The 20,889-nt window shown below is 44.8% G+C and overlaps 1 protein-coding gene across 5 annotated transcripts in view; it reads right to left on the reverse strand.

The window, feature by feature from the left end:
• Positions 1–20,889, reverse strand: part of SMYD3 (SET and MYND domain containing 3) — a 686,417-nt gene that overhangs the window by 107,320 nt on the left and 558,208 nt on the right. For all 5 annotated transcript variants that reach the window (XM_038542771.1, XM_038542772.1, XM_038542773.1 and 2 more), the window contains one exon: positions 663–750. In XM_038542771.1, coding sequence (XP_038398699.1) covers positions 663–750 — 88 coding nt within the window. The remainder of the gene's footprint in view (positions 1–662; positions 751–20,889) is intronic.

Below are 20,889 nucleotides of genomic sequence, written 5' to 3' on the forward strand. Positions count from 1 at the left end.
GTTTTTGCTCAAGTGAACTCCCCTACTGGAAGCAACCTCCCGTTCAGCCTATGCTCATTCAAATCCCATCCTTGATTCGGGCTGCCTCTCACCCAGTACACCACCAGTGTTGTTCAGTGATATCCAGATGATGTGCCAGATGACCACCAGCAAAAGGGCTCTCTCTTTACTCTGAATTTTGACCCACTCACTCATGGTCCTTACTATTTATGCCCAGAAAATTTATTGTGCAGCAGCTCCTGCTGCCATGGTGGTCGTGGTTGATTTAATATGAAGCTTCTAGATCCTGAGAGTCAATGGCATTAAATTTTAAGGATTCTAAGTTATTCTTTCCTAGAGAAGTAGGTTATGGGAGGAACAGAATACAGAAATTTGTTACCTTGTACCTATAGAGACTATTACTTACTGTCTTATTACTAGCCATGAATTTTGATTACTATCTAATGGTGGTGAGGTTTTTATGCTGATCCTGCCATGATCTGCCCGAGCCATTACCCAAAATGTTGGCTGGGATTTGGGAATCAGCTTGTGACCATGAAACAGAATGAAGCTCACTGGCTCACATGGAAGTCAAACCATGGACTTGGCTTCATTAATGCCAAGCTCCAACCAATAAAGAAGCAACTCCAATAGTATGGTTCAATCCACAGGTAAAAGGATACTCCAATGTGCCTTCAGTTCTTCAATTTTTTTCAAGGATTCTTGAACTTGCCTCCATACTTGCTCATCGCCAGTGAGCATATCAGCATCCTGTTCAGGTCAAATGAAGAGAATAGAAAGGAAGACAAATTATTCAATTAAAAAATAAGCAAAAGAAAAAAATGGGCAAATGATTTGAACAGATATTTCTCCAGAGAAGATACACAAATGGCCAATAAGCACATAGAAAGATGTTCAACATCATTAGCCACCAGGGAAATATAATTCAAAACCATAATGAGACATCACTTCACACCCCCAGCTTGGCTATAGGGATATCAAAAAGATAATAACAAGTGTTGGCGAGGATGTGGAAAACCTGAAACTCATATATTACTGGTAGCAATGTGAAATGTTTCAGAACTTTGGAAAAAAAGTCTGGCAGTTTCTCAAAAAGTTCAATACAGAGTTACCACATCATTTAACAATTCTACTCAGATATATACCCAAGAGAAAGGAAAACATACGTTCATACAAAAATTTGTGCATCAATGTTTATAGCAGCATAATGCTAGCAAATAAGGTGGAAACAACCCAAATGCCCATCAGCTGATGAATGGATAAATAAAATACAGCATATTCCATCCAATGGAATATTACTGGCAGTAAAAAGAAATGAATTACTACAACACAGATGACCCCTAAAAACACCATGCTAAGTGTAAGAAGCCAGTCACAATCATATATTGTATGATTCCACTGATGTGAAATGTTCAGAATAGGCAAATTCATAGAGACAAAGTCAATTACTAATCAGCTAAGGAGGGGGCTGGGGAGTTAGTGAACAGGACTGCTCATGAGGATGTTTCTTCTTGGGGTGATGAAAATATAGTAAAAACCACTGTGCTAATGGTTCCACAACTTGGTGAATATACTTGTATACTTTAATTGACTGCTTTGTATATGTGAATTATATCTCGATAAAGCTGATTATATATCAGGAAGGGGAAGAGGGGCAAGAGGAAGAATCATCTGTTTGGAGACCTACAGATACTTTAATAAAAAATGTAGTTATCAATCAAAATGAGTCTAGGAAAGACTAAGAAGAGTACAATTACACCCATGTGAACTTATTTTGACTTCTATAAAAAACTGAAAAAAAAAAGAAAAAAGAGATACTCAACAATTTAAAAAGCAATTAAAAATAAAAAACAAAAAAAAATAAAAAGCAATTCAAAACAAAAGTGTGAGTTACATTTATTAAGTGTTTCTCCCCTGGTTTAGCAAGCAGGTCCTGTATTTTTCCTGTATGTCCACAGCTTCAGAGCTCCATAGCCATGTGTGGCTGTGAGCACCATGTTGGGCAGCATAGATAGAGAACAATTCTGTCACAGAAAGTTCTATTGGACAGAGCTGCTTTAAAGAAGTTAACCAAAGCATAAAATACGGTCATCAGACACCATTCATTTAAAACCAGGTGTTTAATATTCATTAAATTCTCAGTAGGTGTCAGAAACCATCCTAGGAAGTCATATCAAATTACGGCCAAATCATGGTAAGGGTGAGGGAGGGAAGACTTTTTCAAACTATAGAGATCTCCCTGGAGGTTTTTACATGCCTACCAGGGGACATTTATACAATGACCCTTATGAGAATCACTGCAAGAGTCGGCCTGTGTTACTGGTAGGAAGCTACAGATCACTGAGGTGTGCCGGGGCAGAGAATAAAGAGGACCACGGAGAGCCAGAGAAAAGAGCTCTCAAGAAGAACGTGAGGCTTTGGGTGTGCAGAAGAGGAAATGTACGTGCGTGAGTATGTCTGTGTAGCAGGGATTCATGGATCTTTAAGTATACATGTTGTGCACATGAATAATATCACAGGGTGGTTTTTAAAGCACCCTACTTTTTTTGGGGAAATTCTAAATAAGAACCTAGCTTTCTGTACATAGGACAAGGCAATGAAAGTTAATTGCTTTTAAAAAGGTAAACATAAATCTCCTTCTAAATACCTGCCCTAAGTCCATATTCATCTCCTAAAGCCTCAGTTCTCTCACCTTACTCCAAAGCAACTTCCTAGTGCCTCCGAGATAAAGCCCGTATGTTAAATCTTGACAATGATGGCTGTTTAAGGATGAAATATTCCTGTTTTACATTTCACTACCACAGGCTCAAGCCTTAGGCTCTAGGTAAATTGTCTCACTTGTTAGAATCTACAGGAGGCAGAATAACAGAGCCCCACAGATGTCCACGTCCTGGTCCCCAGACCCTGTACATATGTTTGGGTACACAGCAAAGGGAAATTAAATTGCCAACGGGATGAAGGCTGCTAGTCGCTGACCCAAAAATAGGCAGAGTGTCCTGGATTTCCCAGGTGGGCCCAGTGTAATCACAAAGGTCTTTCAGGGTGTCAGAAAGAGACAGGAGAAGAGGTCAGTGATGTGACATGAAGACCCAACCTCCCTGTTGACTTAGAAGACAGAAGAAGGGAACCAAAGACCCAAGGAGTGCAGGCGGCTTCCAAAAGCCAGCAAAGTCAAGGAAACAAATCCCCACCCTGGAGACTTTACAAAGGAAGGTAGCCCTGCCAAGACCTTCATTTTTGCCCAGTGAGACCTGTGTCAGGCTTCTGATCTTCAGAACTCTAAGATAATAAATCTGTGTTGTTTGCCAGATTTAAGCCACTGAGTTTGTGATCATCTGTTACAGCAGCAATAGAAAACTACTACAGTCTCTCACAGCCCTGCTGTTCTTCTGGCCACTGGACCTTGGCACATGCCCCTCCCTGTGGCTAAAATGAAGTCACCTGATCATTCATCTATTCCATCAGCACTTACCAAGTACCCACCTAGTGCAATGTTCCAGGCACTGAGAATAGAGCAGTAAAGGAATCATAGTGTTTACACCGAAGAGGCAGGAGGAGCATGGTATGACAGAGAACATGCACATGTAAAATACATATTTATTGGAGGGAAAAACAAGCAAGCAGGGAAGGTGGATGGGGAGTACTGGCCGCAGGGAGTTCCACTTTAGGCAGGGTGATCAGGGAAAGCCTGAAGATCTGAGAGTGGTAAAGCAGTGGGAGATAAGAATTCCAGGGAGAAGGGACAGTGAGTGCCCCAGTGCAGAGCCAGGAGCTTGCCCAATGTTCCGGAAATAGCAAGGAGGCAGGTATGGAAAGAGATCCTCAGTTGTAGTTTGTGTGCACGTCAAATCTTCTCCATTTTAGAGCTAAATATAGGTTCTCTTCTTCTTTGATCCTGTCCCTCCCAAATACCTGGCCCAGCTCACTGTACATAACAAACACCCAGTTAAACATCTGGAGGATGGATCTGGAAGATGAAAGTTGACATCTGTTTGGTCATGATCTGGATATCTCTTGTATGTATTTCCATTATTCCCCACAACGTCCTTGTAGGGCATCCATACCTCTAATCTACAAATGAGGCACAAGATAGCTCTAATGGTTAAGTAACTGCTAAAATGTCCTCTGTCCCTCACTGCCAGAGGTAAGATTCAAATCCAAGTCTGCTGGCTTCATGGCTCAAGCTCTTTGTGCTACCTTTATGTTTCATCTGGATTTGTTCTTCTCCTAGGCTTGCTTAAAAGGTGAAATAGGTCTGTGAGATAGTAACTCCAAAATATCTTCAAATCATGGTTCCTAGGATCTTCCTAATACCAGCACTTGGAAAAAAGGCAGTAAATCCTTTAATATGGATCCCACAGTGGATCTGGTCCTCTTCCACCAAGCAGGGTGAGACCAGAGGAAGACAGAATAATTTCATATGGGAATTATGCTCACAACTAAACCCCCACAATAATCTGACTGGCTGTTCTTTGGGTTGGGCCTAAGACTTTGCTACTTAACGGAGGAGCAGTCAAGCCTTGAAATTGCTTCCAAACCTCCAAAAATAATAGCTCTGAGAGCACTCTATATTGGAGCAAGACAAACTATATTCATTATCAGCTACCCATCAACTCCCTGGAGTGTTTCACTATGATGAGAGTGTACTATTCACTACACCCTTGGGCTCTCAGCTCACCTCACCTCACTCCCACCAACCTTCTTGTTCTATCCTGTAACTTCTTCTGTGACTGTTCCCACAGTGGGGTCTGTCTCCCTCTCCCCACACCAGGTAGGGACACGTTCGATTGTGTATGTTCTTACATACATATGTATACCTACATACATAGGACATACGTACATAAACAGAGAAATGACTTAGGGAAGCATAAGTTAAATCTACTTTCTCAATATGCAAATGTAAGAGTAAATTAGTGTGTTCTTTTCTACAGTCCCTGAAGGTATAAAATAGGTAAATTTACAACCTTATTTCATTATTTCTTATCTAAACATAACAAAGATACTTGCTATCATTCACAACTAAGTTATTTAGTGAAAAAAAATCCTTTTTGAACTTTAGCTCTACTATGAGCCTGGGGCTTGAATGGGTGAGTCCTGAAATTCGTTTCCAACAGGTGGAAACATTCAATGAATGAAAACATTAATTTTATGCATGCATATATACATATATTCTTTTTAAAAATCAAATGTGTATTGTTGAGTTTTTCTACAAAAATTATTTTGTAGAAAAAATAATTCAGACTACAGGCATAAGGATTGTGCTTTCTGAGGAAGTTCACTCTGGGAAATGATGAAGAGAAGTAAGGACCTGTCAGTTCCAGCACCAATAGCACCCCTGCCCCGACCAGCTGTATATGTCCAAGGCAAGCCTTCCTTTTCCTGTCCCACAGCCCCCTCGCCAGGAAAAACAGCAACTGGTCTAGGTGACCTCCACCATTCCTTCCGCATGACCATTCTAGAGGCAGAAGTAGTGCAGAGCCAGGTTAGCTCTGCCTCTGGTGACCACTCTCTTGCATAGCTTGATAAAAGTCCTTAAGGAGCTTGGCTTCGTTTTAAACAGTAAAAACATGGCAGCTGTCCATTTGAGGCAGAGCTATGTCAGCTGCTCTCAGGATTTAGTAAGAACGAGTCTCTGGAGTTGCTCCCTTCTCTCTCTCTCTCTGACCTCTTAAGTTCCTCTACTCACAGCCTCCCCACCCCACCGGCCCAGGGGCCAGGTGCAAATCATTCCCCACAATTCAAGAGTCAGTTCCCTTGATACTTGGTTCCTTCTTACCCCCATTCTGTCCTCTCAGAGCATACCCCAAATCTGGCAAACCCCAGGCTCCATTTTACAGCCCCTGCACCTAATCTTCCAACTAGAATCCTTCCCCTTGGATTCTAGGAGGAGCTGGACTGCAGGTTCTGCTCTTCCCTTGGGTCTATTCACTTTTTTGGTCTTCTTCCCATTTGTCCCTTTAGGACCGGCCTTGAATGTCCTCCAACAGGTCATCTTGTCTCATTCTGCCTTCCTGAGCCACTGCAGCCACTCTGCAGACCTCTCTTAGCACCAAGCTGTCCTTAATGGTTGGCTTTACTGTGTCCCCAGCAAGCCTCAGAATTTTTAAAGAGACCATGATCCGATCATCTCTGTATCCCCAGGGCCAGCATGGTCAGTTATCTGGTACATGTTTGGTGACAAACGAAAGAAGAGAGGGGAGTGATCTACGATCCACAAGTAATAGTATTAAAAGAATAAAACACCTTGACTCTACAACAATAGGAAAGAGAATCGCAACCAAGGAAACACAAAGTTGTTTGTGTCACAAAATACTTGTAGCTCGACTTGTTTCTACTACTTCTATATCACGATTATGTGGGAAAAGGCTGTTTCCTCTGTAGCTGCCCATATTGCCTAAATGCCCAGGAAGGGGTCTAGAACATAAATGTGAACTCTTCCCCCTATCATCAGAAATCCCATGCTAGCTCAGGACCCCTGTTCTCTGACAACAGCATCACAGCAGTTTTGGGGGGCACTGGGTTGACTCTCCTGGCTTCCACCCCTAACATCATCCTGAGCCTCCTGTTGCTCTGTTGGCCGAGAGGTCTCTGTCCTCATCTGACCCTGGGTGGATCAGTGAGGCCACTTAGGTTCCCTGACACAGCTGCTAAATCAATACCCTTTTGGCCTTCCCTTAGCTGTAAAAAAAATTAGGTGCCAGATGATCTGAGATAATCTCACCATGACATCAAAGGGTGCCACTCAACACAATCACGTTGAACCGGCCAAGCGCTTCCACTGAGTTTCAGAGGGGGAAGCATACCTGTCAGGTGCCGGTGGTGGATGAGAAATCTGAGTTTAACAGGATAAGGTTCGGACCCAGCAAGGCTGTCTACCCTTGGGAAAGACCATGGGCTCTACCAGGCTTAAACCTCATATGCAGCCGTCCGGATCTCCTTTGTCTCTGAAACACTTCAACAGATGTGTTCACTCGGCTCATGAGTGCTGATGCTGAAACTCTTGCACTGAGCTAATTTCAGATGGTTCATATTAAAAGAAAAAGGAGAAAGGCAATCTGCTTTCCAGTACTTCCTGTTATCCAATCCTCCTGCAACGTCTAATTAGATTGGATTGGATGGAGAGGAGAATAGGATGGGAAATAAAATTACTGGATACTTAGAAACTTTTCCAGTAATTCAATAATTCTAGAGTCTCAAAAGAAGATGAGGTTTTTCGTGTTTTGTTTTTAAAGTAGAGTGAGGTTCAAATACAGTGTCTGCACTTAAGAGAGAGATTCAAAATCAGGAGGGGAATAAGCACTGCAGTGTCCTGGTCTGTGGAGGATGTACTGGGAACTAAACAGATTAATATACGACATCACTCAAAACCTTTATGATTCATAGGAAACATCTCTGCTGGAACCAATTCCTCCTTTGGCAAAAACAACTGAAAGCAATTCAGATTTAACTTGAGGGGGAAAGTGGCTCTTTCATAAAGTGGAAAAATAGTGGTTAAAAATAGAGCATCCACTCTTCCATCAAGCGCAAACCAGTCAATGGGCATTATGGGTTCAGGAAAGAAAGTAAAGGAAGGAATGTTCACCACTTGAAGCATGTTCAGTGTGCTGCATGTTCTAATTAGCAATTAACAAGCAACTGTACACAATAATTAGAACTTAGTGAGAGGAACATTAGTTTTAGAGTCATGAACTGTAGATCTGAGTCCCTACTCCAGAGCTGCGTGACCTCAGCAAGATGGTTCTCCTTCCTGGAGCTAACTAAGCTTCTTCAGCACTAATAATTCTCCGAGTATCTTCTTTTTTTTTTAATTTTTATTTATTTATGATAGGCACACAGTGAGAGAGAGAGAGGGAGAAGCAGGCTCCATGCACCAGGAGCCCGAATTGGGACTCGATCCCGGATCCCCAGGATCGCGCCCTGGGCCAAAGGCAGGCGCCAAACCGCTGCGCCACCCAGGGATCCCCTCCAAGTATCTTCTATCCCTTCCTTTTGCACCCTCTAGAAGCACTAATGTGACAAATGGCACCCTGGTCTGACTTTTTAATTCCCATCCTAGCAGGTGAGTGTCCCTGGGGGTCTGACTGGAGTCTGCTTTGTTTGGTGGGAGAGAGAAGAACAGTCTTCTTTTTTTTTTTTTTAATAAAAGATTTATTTTTTTTAAGAGAGGGAAAGAGAGTACAAGCAGGAGGAGGAGCAGGGAGAGGAGAGGGAGACAAGCAGACTCCCCACTAAGTGTGGAGCTGGACACAGGGTTCGATTCCAGGACCATGAGATCATGAGCATTTGGTTGGATGCTCAACAAACTGAGCCACTCAGGCGCCCCAAGAATGATCTTAATATAACAGAGGATACTAATCAAGAACCAATTCTTCCGCGCCCTCACATCGCTGCATGTTCCGTTTGTTCCCTCTCCCTGGAAGCTTCTTGCTTAACTGAGTCATCCACATAAGCGTCCCCCATCTACCAAGAGTGGGCCAAACGGCCTCTGACTTCCATAGGCACAATGCTCTGTGCATTCCCACTGAATTCCATGATGGTTATGGCAATGGGAATAAGCTGATACAGGTGCACAGGATGTCATCCAGGTGCTGTTAGCAGTCCCCAGAAATAAAATTGCCTAACAAAGGTTATTTTCTTCATTTACTTCATAGAACGGTGAGATCTGTGTCTACAGGCAGGATGCAACAGAGTTCGAAACCCAGTGTCCTCACCAGAGCCGGGAGCCCCAGCCACCAGCCCTTCACACCCTCCCCCTGTGCTGGCTGAGCCCAGGGCAAGTGTCCTCTTGTCATGCTGGCCAGCCTTCTCCAATCAGTGGGTCCCACCACTGCCTTGGATCCTGAGGAGCATCTGGGCAACAGAGGACACTAAGCCCAGCCCACATAAATGTCAGTGTTGAGGGGGTTTCGCAGGACACCCGAGCCTCTTGCAGAGAAGTTCCACTGAACTCTCATTTCCCTTCATGTTTCCCCCATAGCTGGCAGCAGCAGCTAGCACCCTTTTAACTTTGTTTCCTGGATGGAAACGGGACTCAATTGCAGCCACAGATTTCCGCAAGACCGACCACACAGTGAAACCAATTGCAGGTTCAAGGTCAAATCTCCAGGTACCCAGAACTGCCAGAAAGGGAATGTCCCCTTCACCACTTCTAGGAGTGACAACAGCCTTGCGACAGTGAAGTTAGAACATCTAGAACCACTAACAGCCTTTTCCAGCTGCCATGTCAACAACTGCCTTCTGTCTGTTCTGGGTTTTCTTATCCCAGGGACTAAAACTCATTCTCAGAGATATAAGCTCCCTTGCTTATAAAATCAGGTCAACTGAGGGGAAATTAAAAAATAGTTGATATTCACAAACGTGGGACAATCTGCGAGCCCACCTGTGTCAGTGGTGTTTGCTGAAAATCTGCCTTTAGTGCAACATTTTGTGGAAAACTAGCACTGACCTATACTGGCAGTTAAACATTACACAAAGACATTTAGGAAGGAGACACTTCCTTGCACCCTCCTCCCAACTGGAAAGATGTGGTCCTCAGAGGACATAATAGGGATTACATGAAGCAGAAGGTTATAGGCTCAGCTTGCAAAAGCACATTTAAGCAAAATCTTTTCACATTTGTACAGAGATGATCAAATGGATGGCTGTAGACCTGCAAATTCCTGATAGGGGAGGGGCCTGCCAGCCTCAGGTAAGCACTACAAGGTAGGAGGTTTGAGGCAAAGGGGAAAAAAGTGCCTTGATTTTACAGGAAAAATTATTCTAATAGCAACAGTGATTAAGATAAAACGTACCCTCAAATTTCAGGGCTGGCTTTTTTTTAAGATTTGTTCTTTTTATTTTTTTATTAAGATTTTATATAAGATTTTATATATTCACTTGAGAGAGCAGGAGGGGGCGGGCGGGGGGAAGGGCAGTGGGAGAGAGAATCTCAAGCAGAGACGCTGAGTCAAGTGCAGAACCAGCCTCTGGGCTGGATCCCATGACTGTGAGATCATGACCAGAGCCCAAACCAAGAGGTGGCCGCTCAGCTGATTGAGCCACCCAAGCACCCCTGGGTGGGTTTTGATTTAACAGAGACGGGAGCCATAGCTCTCATCGCCTCCAATCTGCCATGCCTCCATCCCTTATATTTCCTTGTTCGGGGACAGCTGCAAACAGGAAAACGCTTTCCACTGCAGCAGAACAGATTCCCAAAGGTTAGGCTAACCTGGACATGGTTTCTCCAGAGACATTTGAAAATAGGATGAACAACAGCATGATTTGGGCTCGGTGCTCCTGGCATATAGGAGCGTGTGACAGGCAGCACCAGGATAATGGAAATCAGGAGGCTGAAGCCCCCCAATCCTGGCTTTGCCGCTGGCCGCCAGGAAACTCAAGGCTGACAACATCTCCTGGCTCATCCTGGCTCAGCCTCCCCAGGTGAGCACCTGATAACCGTTACCATGGAGACAGAAACTAATCATTCCACTTCATTAGTCACCTACGTATATCCGGTGTCTGATGTGCCTGAGGAGAGACCTGAAATTTGGAAGAGGAGACACTTTGGAATTTGTGTTTGTGCGACAAATTGCAAATACCTTCATTCTCCCTCTTTTTTCCTTCATTCCATCTTAAGCTGAGGTTTTTCAGGCAGGAAATGCTGTAGTCAGAGCACGGGGAGTACACAGAGGGCCGAACCATGGCCACACCTCACCCAGTAGTGCTCCCTGCCAACCCGAGGATCGGACAATGATTATTTAATTTCCATGTTCCCTCCAACATTTGCATGTATGCTGATTATAGTGGGCAACATTCCAAACTCACACAGAACATGGTGTTTGCTGATCTGCTAAAGTGAGCACATCAGATTATTTGATCTGTGGTCCCAAACCAAGGAAGTGGTTTAGTTGGGGTCCACACTAATGATTTCAGATAATAAGTCCTGGACACAGGTCTGTCTATGCTGTTTTAGAAGGCGATCATAAGGGTAACCAAAGGAAAGTATTTAATGTCTTTAACATCAGTTAATGTGATTTCCAATAGACTCCTCTACTCTTCAGAGCTGGCTTGCACAAATTCGCTGGTTTGTACTATCACCTTGTAAGGCAGCTCTGAAATCATCAGACCACATATCAAACAAGCATAAAGTTCAAAAGAAGTATGGTCCAGTTTGAGGGGAAGAACTATCTGTAGTATCTCAGTTGTGTTTTCAAAAGGAAAGAGCTCAGAATTGCATTTGTCTCTCAGTGGAGAAAAGCCAATGTACTTCCAATCATTCAAAATACTTCTGCAGTTGTGAATCAGTCCGTGCAGAGTTCTGTTCCTGGAAGCTCGGGGGTGGGTCACTGCAGAGGGCAATCACTCATGGGCTGAGGGCCTGGCAGGGAAAGCACTCCTCCTGAGGTCTAGGGGTGCTGGGGGGAGAAGAAAGGACATGACCAGATTCCATGGTTCAGCTCTTTTTCTGCCCCACCTCACGCCTATCAGAGACCCTGCACAAAATTACCGGGACTCAGATGCTTTTCCTGGCAATTCTGCATCCAATGGAAACGAAATGCTGGCTGAATACATGGGGAGCTTTCATGCTGGCGCCTCACCAACAGAAAGCACATGTCTGCATTTTATATTCCAGTAAACTCCAATCTGGCCCTTGGCCAGGGGACCTCTTTATAATGTCAAAGATAAAAGCACTGGCCATGTTTGGCACCCTGCCCTCACCTCCATTCTCTTGTAACCATCTCTTAAACCAGGCATGCATTACTGTTCACAGGCCTTCCAGACAAAAGTCTAGTGGAGCTTCATAAACATTACCAGATGCCGATCCGAGATGCCCCCACTGCACAGGAAGAGAAAGAGGTACAGAGAAGGGCCCATGATTTTGCAGAGGGCAGCTGGGAATCACAGGGAGACGTGGAAATATATGCTCTAGTATATACCCCACATATCCCTGATCCTGAGGAGCTGCTCACTGAGCTGCCTGAGTCACAGGCACCTTTCATGAGGTCCTGGCAGGCTGGATCTCAAATCTGCTCCAGACAGTATAGGTATAGATATGATCTGCGTATTGATGCTTGATAAGGTCCTTATCTAATCTCAATGTCCAAAACAGCATTCTGGGTATACGAGGCTCTCTCTTCTCATACCCCTTACCCCAGGGAATGCTATGATGCCAGCCACGGAGAGTTTATGAAATCATTAGCTCTTAATCAAGTTTTATTTTCTTTCTGAGTCATACTTTGTGGGTCAAAAGTATATAACCCAGCTGTTTTCCTTTAACATTTTTAAAAAGGATTTTATTTAGTTGAGAGAGAAAGAGAGGGAGCACAAGTAGGGGGAGGGGCAGAGGGAGAGGGAGAAGTGGACTCCTCGCTGAGCAGGGAGCCCCATCCCAGGACTCTGAGATCATGACCTGAGCCAAAGGTGGATGCTTCACCCACTGCTTCACCAGGCACCTCTTCCTTTAACATTTCTGTTTCTTTAACCTTCTAGATTCTGTGAGAGTAAGATTCTAACAGGAGCAAATGCTTATCATCAATTAGAATAGGCAGGGATTTCTTTTCTGGAAGTAACCAAGTATGAAAAGCCCTCCTGTTCCATGCAAGAGTAGATAAAACTTCATTCAGAGAGTTTAATGTAGGGGGAAACCTGTTTTTTTTTGTCACCAAGTGGGAGCTGACCTAAGCTGAACCAAAAGCTGTAGCTTTTTTTTTGTACAGCTCAGAGGCTTTAATTTGCTCTAGGGTGCTAGAGTGTGCTGACCTGCTGCCCACACTGCCAAGAACACACCCACATGTCGCCCCATCCTCAGCGGGAATGTCCCTCCATGCTCTATGGGATACTGCGGGCTCTGACTTCCCTCTAAACTCAGACCTGTTAATTCCTGTAGCTTTGGTTCTTTTCCTGGCTGTTAGGGTGTGATGCAGTGGGTCTATTTTACAATCACCTGGAGAACGCTCAAGAACACAGGGCCCCAGATCCCACAGAGGCAAACTGACAGCAGCAGCTGTCAGTTTGGGGTGGGGGGGTGGGCAGGTATCTGTGTCTTTCACAAGCTTGCCACGTTATTCTGATGCACAGTCAGGAACAAGGACCAGCAGCCCATTGTGTGCTGCCTCCCCCACCACCTCTAATCTCTGTTATTACACTGTCACTTTTTGTGTCAACATCGTGGAGATCTGCCACAAGTACTTGACGGTTCAGGCTTTTCCCCCGTCTCTTCAATCTACAATTGCATCTCTCATGCTCTCTGCATTTGCTTGTATTCGTTTATTCCCATAAGACACAAAAGGCGATCGAGTTCAGGACACTAGTGGTAATACATTGAGACTATCTTTAGTCCAATATGAGATAACATATCCCACATATGTGCCAGGACTAGGTATCGGAACTACAAAGATGCAGATGAGATGCGGCCTGGCCTCGATGTGCTTATAGTCCAGTGGGTGAAAGAGCCACATACACATGTCAGTCTGGATGTTGCATGTGACAAAAGAAGAGCCCCGGGGCTCTGGGAGCACAGGGCAGCATCCTTCACCCAGCTAGGGCTCAGCGAAGTGTCCCCAGGAGGGCGATGCACGAGTTCCATCAGAAAGGCTCCGGAATATAGCCAAGAGTCGAAGAGCAGGAGGAGAGTGGGTCATAAGATGGCAGGGGGAGGAGACAAGTGGGGCAGGGTGGTGATGCGAAAGGTGGGTGGTGCACCTCAGTCCTCTACGGCCCTACTGGGTTTGCAGCTACTGATGTCTGGAGTTAAACACTTTGAGTGGGGGGGTGCCCAATGGGGGTCTACATCAGAATGCCCCCAGACCTAAAAACAAAATGCTGGGTCAGACCAATCATAGAGGGACAGGGAGGAAAGCACGGGTCTGGAGATGAGGTTGAAGGGCAGGGCAGAGGCCCCAAGAAAGGGCAAACTTGATTCTGTGTGAGCAGCAGAGACGTGGAAGGATCTCAGGTAGAATTGGTGATGGCTCCAGATGGAGTGGCCTGCAGAGGACACACCTGCTAAGCACTGGGCTCCGTGACTGAGGGCATGACGAGGGCTGCAGGGAGATCAGGGTGTACACTCCTGGAACCTGACGATGAGGTGCCTGCATCCCTGGTTGTGCTGCCCTGTAGCGAGCAGGAAATAAGAAACCAGAGCCAGAATATGAGCAAGGGTGAGAAGCAGACTCTGAAGTCAGTGATGAGAGGCAGAACCTGAAGACGTAGGATACAGAGCATCACTCACCCCAAGAGAGTGCCATCAGCCGAGGAGCTCAGCTGGAGGAGAGGAGGGCACAGAAGCTACGGTGGGGGTACCCCAAGAGGGAGGGTACAAGGGATCCATGGCAGGTACTGAACAGAGGACCCATTGGGGGAGGGCCTTAGGGAAGCCATCAGACCGGGCATCGAGGCTCACTGGCATCAGAGGGAGACAGTCTCAGAGGCAAAGATGGGAAGCTGTCAGCAGTGGCAGTGACGAGAAGAGAGAATACGGAGACGTTACATGCACAGAAAACTCTTTCAAGGGTTTTCATGAATCGAAGGAAACAGTGGGTAGAAGCAAAACCAGCTGTTTTTAGTAACAGGAGAGAGTGTGTTTGTGCCACAGGAAAGGAGCCTGCACAGAGGGAGAGGTCAATCGTGGCTGGAGAAGCTGGGCCCCAAGCGGCAGGCTGGGGTTAGGGGCCCTACTGGCCGCAGACACTGGGCTCCAGCAAGCGGGTGCATCTGCTCTGTAGTAGGTTGACATGGATGCGTGCAGGTGCTGCTGTGCGTGGAGGTGTTGGGGCAAGAAGTTGAAGGACAATATGCCTGCCGGGCTTATTATTTCTGTACCTACCAAAATCAGGAAGGTGCAGCAGCAGTGAAAGCTGGATATGCCGGAGGGGAAGAATATGGGGGCCACCTGAGGATGTGCAGGACAACTCGGCATGGTGGCAGGCCAGCTGAGGGGAAGGCTCAATACAGCCCCTCCTAAGGGACCTGCGATTCTCAGGGGGCATTGACCCACATTACAGGAGCCAGAGCAGCAGGAGCACCCTGCTGAGTTCATCCCTGGTTGGGCAACAGGGGTGCAGGGAGGGCGGAAAAGAGGGAGCTGAAGCAAACGTGGGGTTGGCCAGAGAAGTGGGGGAAACCGGGCCAAGGAGCAAATCACCTTTCTTTTCTCCAACTACAATTCAGCCTAGGAAACCAGCACATGTTTGTTTAACCTCCCAGAAGCCTGCCTTTGTTTGTTGGTCCCATGACGCCAATGACAGATTTTAGAACTGCTTGTCCATCTCTCTGCTCCTGCTTCTAATGCATTTTTTGTTTTGATTTTGTAACAGAGCAGCTGCAGTTTTGATAAGGAGGGCACAGTCATCATCAATCCATTTTGAGTTTCGGCAAGGGTGGAAGAACAAGATCTGAGAACACTGATGGTAAATAGCTGTTAAGCCTTCCCGGCAGGAGGCAAGACTAGAGGACCTAGCTCATAGGGCTGGTATTGGGACCAAATGGGAGAGTGTGTATAAAGTTCTCAGCACAGTAGCCAGCTCACAGTGACTGTGAAACACATGAGCTGTCCAGTCACAGAAGGTGAGGCCAAGAGCAGACAGCACAAAGGACATTCACAAAAGAGAAGCAGTAATCTCTCAGAATAGTGTGAGGAGGCTTAGGAAATATATTCCAGTGCTCCCTAAGCAAGGAAGCAAGCACGGAAGAGATGCATTTACTGCTTGGGGGAAGTGGTGAATGATCAACAGATAACAGAAAGAACAGAGACACACTTGATTCTTAGTGTTTTTTTTTCCCCTTTCCCTTCTCCCCAAATTATTCAAAAATAGGACAGAGTCGAGCACAGTATTTTAGCAAAACCCACATGTTTAATTCCAGATAAACTATACCCCAGGATAGCCTAAGAACTTTGTCATGAAACCACTATTATTCCTCTGTGCAGAAGTGGTAGAAAGGAAGTGAGAGTAGAAACCCTGAGTGGTAGCAAAGAGAGTCCCAAGAAAACAGCAAAAATGGAAGTCTGCATAATGGCAGCTGTTAGTCAGTCAACTGCCTGTCTCTGGCTAAAGCTTGCTGTGGCTTAAAAAAATACAAGGTATCCACTAGAGACAGCATAGCAGCGTCAAGAACAAATCTCGGCAATATGAGCTCATTTTTTCATAAAGACTATGTAGATCTACAGTTAACAGCAGTGTATTGTATACTTAAATAATCACTAAAGGGCACCTGGGTGGCTCAGTCAAGTAAACATGTGACTTTGACTCAGGTCATGATCTCAGGGTCCAGGGATCAGGCCCCACATAGGGAACCCTGTTCAGGAGGGAGCCTGCTTCTCCCTCTCCATCTCTCTCCCCTGCTCATGATCTCTCTCTCAAATAAATAAAATCTTTATAAAAATATTCGCTAAGAAAGTAGAGCTTACAAGACCTTTTAATGACAAGATCTTAAGTGTTCTGGTCACAAAGAAATAAAGTAATAAAGACAGTAGAAGAAAACTTCTGGATATGATGGATATATTTATAGCACAGATTTTGCTAATGGTGGCCAGGGTGTGTACTTACCTTCAAACTCATCACGTTGTATACATTAAATGTGTACAGCTCCTTGTATGCCTGTCATATCTCAATCAAGTGGTTTAGAAACATGCAGTCTGGTTTGGGTGGAAGATCATGTATCAATCTGGGGCTGACCCAACACCCAGCCTATCCCAGGACAGACTGAGCTCAATCAGGGTCCACCGCCTGGTAGGAAACCATATCCTTTTTCTACAGGCGGGGCTAAGTTTCAGAGGGCTGGCCTGCTGCAGGGTAAGCACCATCACCACTTATTAAAGGGTCATTGTACTAATTATTTTAATGGTTTTACCTCACTGAATCATTTCAACAGAGATAGAAAGTAAAAACCATTCCAGTCCCTCATTTATAGATGAAAAGACTACAGCCGATAAAGATGAAAGAACATCCTCAGGTTCAAGTAGCTAGACAGTGGGGGTGACCTATTCCAGTCCCTGGCTGTGTAATCTGAAAGCCACCATAAACACTTGAGCACTAGAAGACTGGAATAAGGAACCGATTTATTCTTCACTACTCCATGGGACAGAAGGAAGAGGCTCATGTAAGTTAAAAGAGGCAGTTTTTAGTTCATGAGACTAACTTTGCGATCGCAGCTGCCGGAGAGGGGAATGGTCTACTCCAAGAGAGTGTACTGAGATCTCCACGAAGATGTTCACATGGAGTGGGGACACCCAACTGGAAGAGACTGGAGAGGAGGGTCCTGCTCTGGCTGGTGTGATCTCTCTGGGCCCCTATGAGACACATAGATATCTGACAAGAGAATGGCAGTAATACTTATGCTCCTGACCAGATCAGGAAACTCACAAATTGAGGTACCCCATCAAGCCCGTGTAACTGAAGTCTAGTCTCAAAAATGCTGGAAAAAGTGTGCTTTCCTGGAGAGAAAGAAATGCTGGGAGCATGAATCTTCCGAGATGACAATGGGGACTATACATCCTGTCTTTGCACGGGGTGGTTTACATGGGGGTTTGTAAGTCTTGGTGTCAGGGGTTGGGGTACGTAATGTCTGCACCTGGAAAGAGTTGGAGAAGACAAGAACATTCCTTCCTGATGGCCCACTCTTGGAACTATTACAAAATTGCTTCTGGACAAAAGTCATTTTCAAGCTTCAAGTAATACAGTTACTTGGTAGCTATACATCCTATAGAGCTTAACTGGAGGCTGGGCAAAAGCAGTATTTCTCTAACTATCCACTTACACAACACAAATTCATGAAGCAGTGTCATCATTATGGAAGCACTGTGTGTTTGAGCTGGAATGGAGACAAGGAGGGAAGAGAATTCAACAAAGAAAGACACTTGCTTTCTAAAAGGTGGTCAAGGATGTCTCTCCAAGGATGTGATAAAGAGCTGAGAGGCACAAAGCTACAAGAAGACTGTTCCAGGCGAGGGAAGCCAAGTGCAAGGACCCCAGGGCAGGCAAGAGCTTGGCCTGTCCCAACCACGAGACTGAACCAAGGCTGGGAAGGTGAGCAGGAGCCAGGCCACACAGGGCCCGTCAGCCTGGTTGGTGAAGCTGGATCTCCTCTTACAAGTGAGTGGGACACTGTGGACAAGGTTCCTCCTGGAAACACCCTTCTGGCTTCTGTGCAAAAATGAAGCTCCAGAGTATCAGGGTAGAAACAGACCACTTAGGATGTGCTTGCAGCAGCCCAGACAGGAGAGAATGGTTTGAAGACAGGCCTGTGGAATTACAGCTGTTGCTGGAAGGAGAAAAAGAGAGACAATGGTCTGGTGTCCATCATGAGGTCTTGACTTACCTCATTTGGGCTGGCGTGCAGGTCAGCCAACACTGGTTTGGTCTACTAACCCAGACCCTGCTGCTACCCCTGTCTGCCCAGGGCTGTCGACAACAAAATTCCCTGGGTAGCTTCTATATTCTTAACTCTAAGCCATCAAACCTTTTCTTTCATCTGAAAGGGAGCACATCCAGAGCTTGAAGTTACCACAATAAGGCAAAAATGAATTTATAATTTTGGGTGATGGTTCTAAACCCATTTTCAACCGTAAGTCGGGGAGGGGGTGATGTGGCAATGAAAAAGAGAACCAAGTTTGGAAAATCGCCATGAAGTGTCTGAGTCAACAACTTAAGGACTTTAAATAAATAAATAAGTGTACTTGGGTACCCCTGGGTCCCAGTTCTTATTCAGTTATACATCTGTTCGGCAATGGAATGAGGAAGTTAATTACTTTTCTATGACATGTATGTATTTTGTGAGACACCACATTGCACCAGTTAATAATGATCTACCTTCTGTTGACACAAAATGTTTAAATTAATAAAAATCCAAATGATACATCTCATAGCAAAGTGTACTTAATTGAAAGGCTGGATGGCAGGAGTAGTAATTTTCATGGGTAAAAATTATTGAGATGTGCTTATGGTAGCATGAAAAGCTCAATTAATAAAGGGACTTATGTAGGCAAACTGCTTTCAGGAATGCATACTTTACAGAAAGGGTAGGCTGTGCTTCTCTAATCGTTAATACAGCAGCACCATGATTGTCAGAGAAAGAAACTGAGCTGATATCCAGTAATTGCCCATAATTGACAATATTAGTGATTTTACACTTAAACTTGTCTGTTCAATCTTTAGGGTCTGAAATGACAAATGCAGAAAGGGTATAAACAATCCTTGAAGCTCTGCTATTAATATTAAAAATCTGTCTGCTCTCTACCGACTGTACCCTTGGTAACTTGATACTAAACCAACAGCATTATAAAAACAGTTTATTTTGTCCCGAATGACATAGTGGTATTAGATTTCCTCGGAAAAAATCCAGATAACATCTCAAGTAGGCTCCCAGGACCAAGATTGAGGGGCACACTCTAAATAAACCTGACAGGAGTGTCTTATGTAAGCCTTGAAAACCCTGAAAGGAAAGTCTGAAGCCCAAGACACCCTGTAATGATTTTGCTCCTTTCCACTGATTTGGGGGCAAAGAAGAGGCTAGTCCACCACCTTTCTTCCATTTTTAAACTCTTCCCTCACTTCTCTCTTTGCTTCCCCTCTCTTGCTTAAAAACCAGAACAGAACTGGGGCACCTGGGTGTCTCAGTCGGCTGAGTGTCCAACTCTTGATTTCAGCTCAGGTTGCGATCTCTGGGTTGTGAGATGGAGCCCCACGACCCACTCTGCGCTCAGCGGGGAGTCTGCTGCAGATTCTCTGCTTCTGCTTCTCCCCTCACTGTTCCTGCCTGTGTGCTCTTGCTCCTGAGCCCACCAGGTGCTCCAATAGGGTCTTTGTTTAGGTCTTTGAGTGATAGCAGGTACTCAGCAAATACCTGCTGGTTGTCTGTCATGGGAATATGCAGGTAAAGGTGAAAATGGCCCAAGCTCAGAGTGGGCAGTTTAAAAAAAAAAAAAAAAAAAAAAAAAACTAATTCTTTTTTTTTTTTTTTTGGGTGGCAAAATGTGTGATTCTTATTTTTATTTATTTTTTTAAGATTTTTATTTTTAAGTAATCTCTATACCTGACATGGGGCTCAAACTTACAATTCTGAGATCAAGAGTCACATGTTCTACTGACTGAGACAGCCAGGCACCCCAAAAATGTATGTTTTAATAAAATATAGCAATCCCCAAATATCTAACTTATCCAGGGATTTATCCAAGTCAAAGGATTCCGGAACTTGATGACTGGAAAGCTCCTAGGGAAATTTGAAAGATCAGACAAATGGGAAAGACTGTTCTTTAGAAGACGCACATGGAGAAAATGCTACCATGTCTTTAAAAAACAAACAAACAAACAAACAAACAAACAAACAAACAAACAAATGTTCAGAAGATCAGGAATTCCAATCCAAAAACCTGCAGTTAAAGTATGTTTCCCCAAGATCAGCAAGGACTGAGCACCTGAGGCCACCCTGCCTGGGCGTAGAGCCTTCCTTTTCTCTCAAAGGCTGAAGAGTTTCTGTTCCCTTCCTTTCCTTAGGAGTCTTGACGTTGCTTCTCTGTGCACACCAGGCCTTCTCTTTAGCCTTTTTTAAGTTATGGGGCTGTTGGACAGAGTGAATGCAACTGCAGAAAAAAGCCTGTGGACATTGCTCGGGTCTTTTGCTGAGCTAAAAGGCAGTAATATGAAATCAAAGAGGGTAGCACTCACTATTTTTACCATGATTTTAATGGGCCTTATTCCTAACAGGGTGCAGTTGTGAACAGTAGATATTCATTGACCGGATGTTAGAGGTGGACAATTTTCCTCTTTTTCTGAGGCTGCGTTCATTAATCGTACTGAGGAACTGCCCCACGCTGCATGCAGGCTAATTGTTTAGAAATAATTAACATGTTTTTATTTCAGTTGTAGAAAACATAATTTATTAATTGGCTGCGACTTTACGTGTTCCATTTTAAGA

Source organism: Canis lupus, chromosome 7 (assembly GCF_011100685.1).
Source record: "Canis lupus familiaris isolate Mischka breed German Shepherd chromosome 7, alternate assembly UU_Cfam_GSD_1.0, whole genome shotgun sequence".
Classification (NCBI taxonomy): domain Eukaryota; kingdom Metazoa; phylum Chordata; class Mammalia; order Carnivora; family Canidae; genus Canis; species Canis lupus.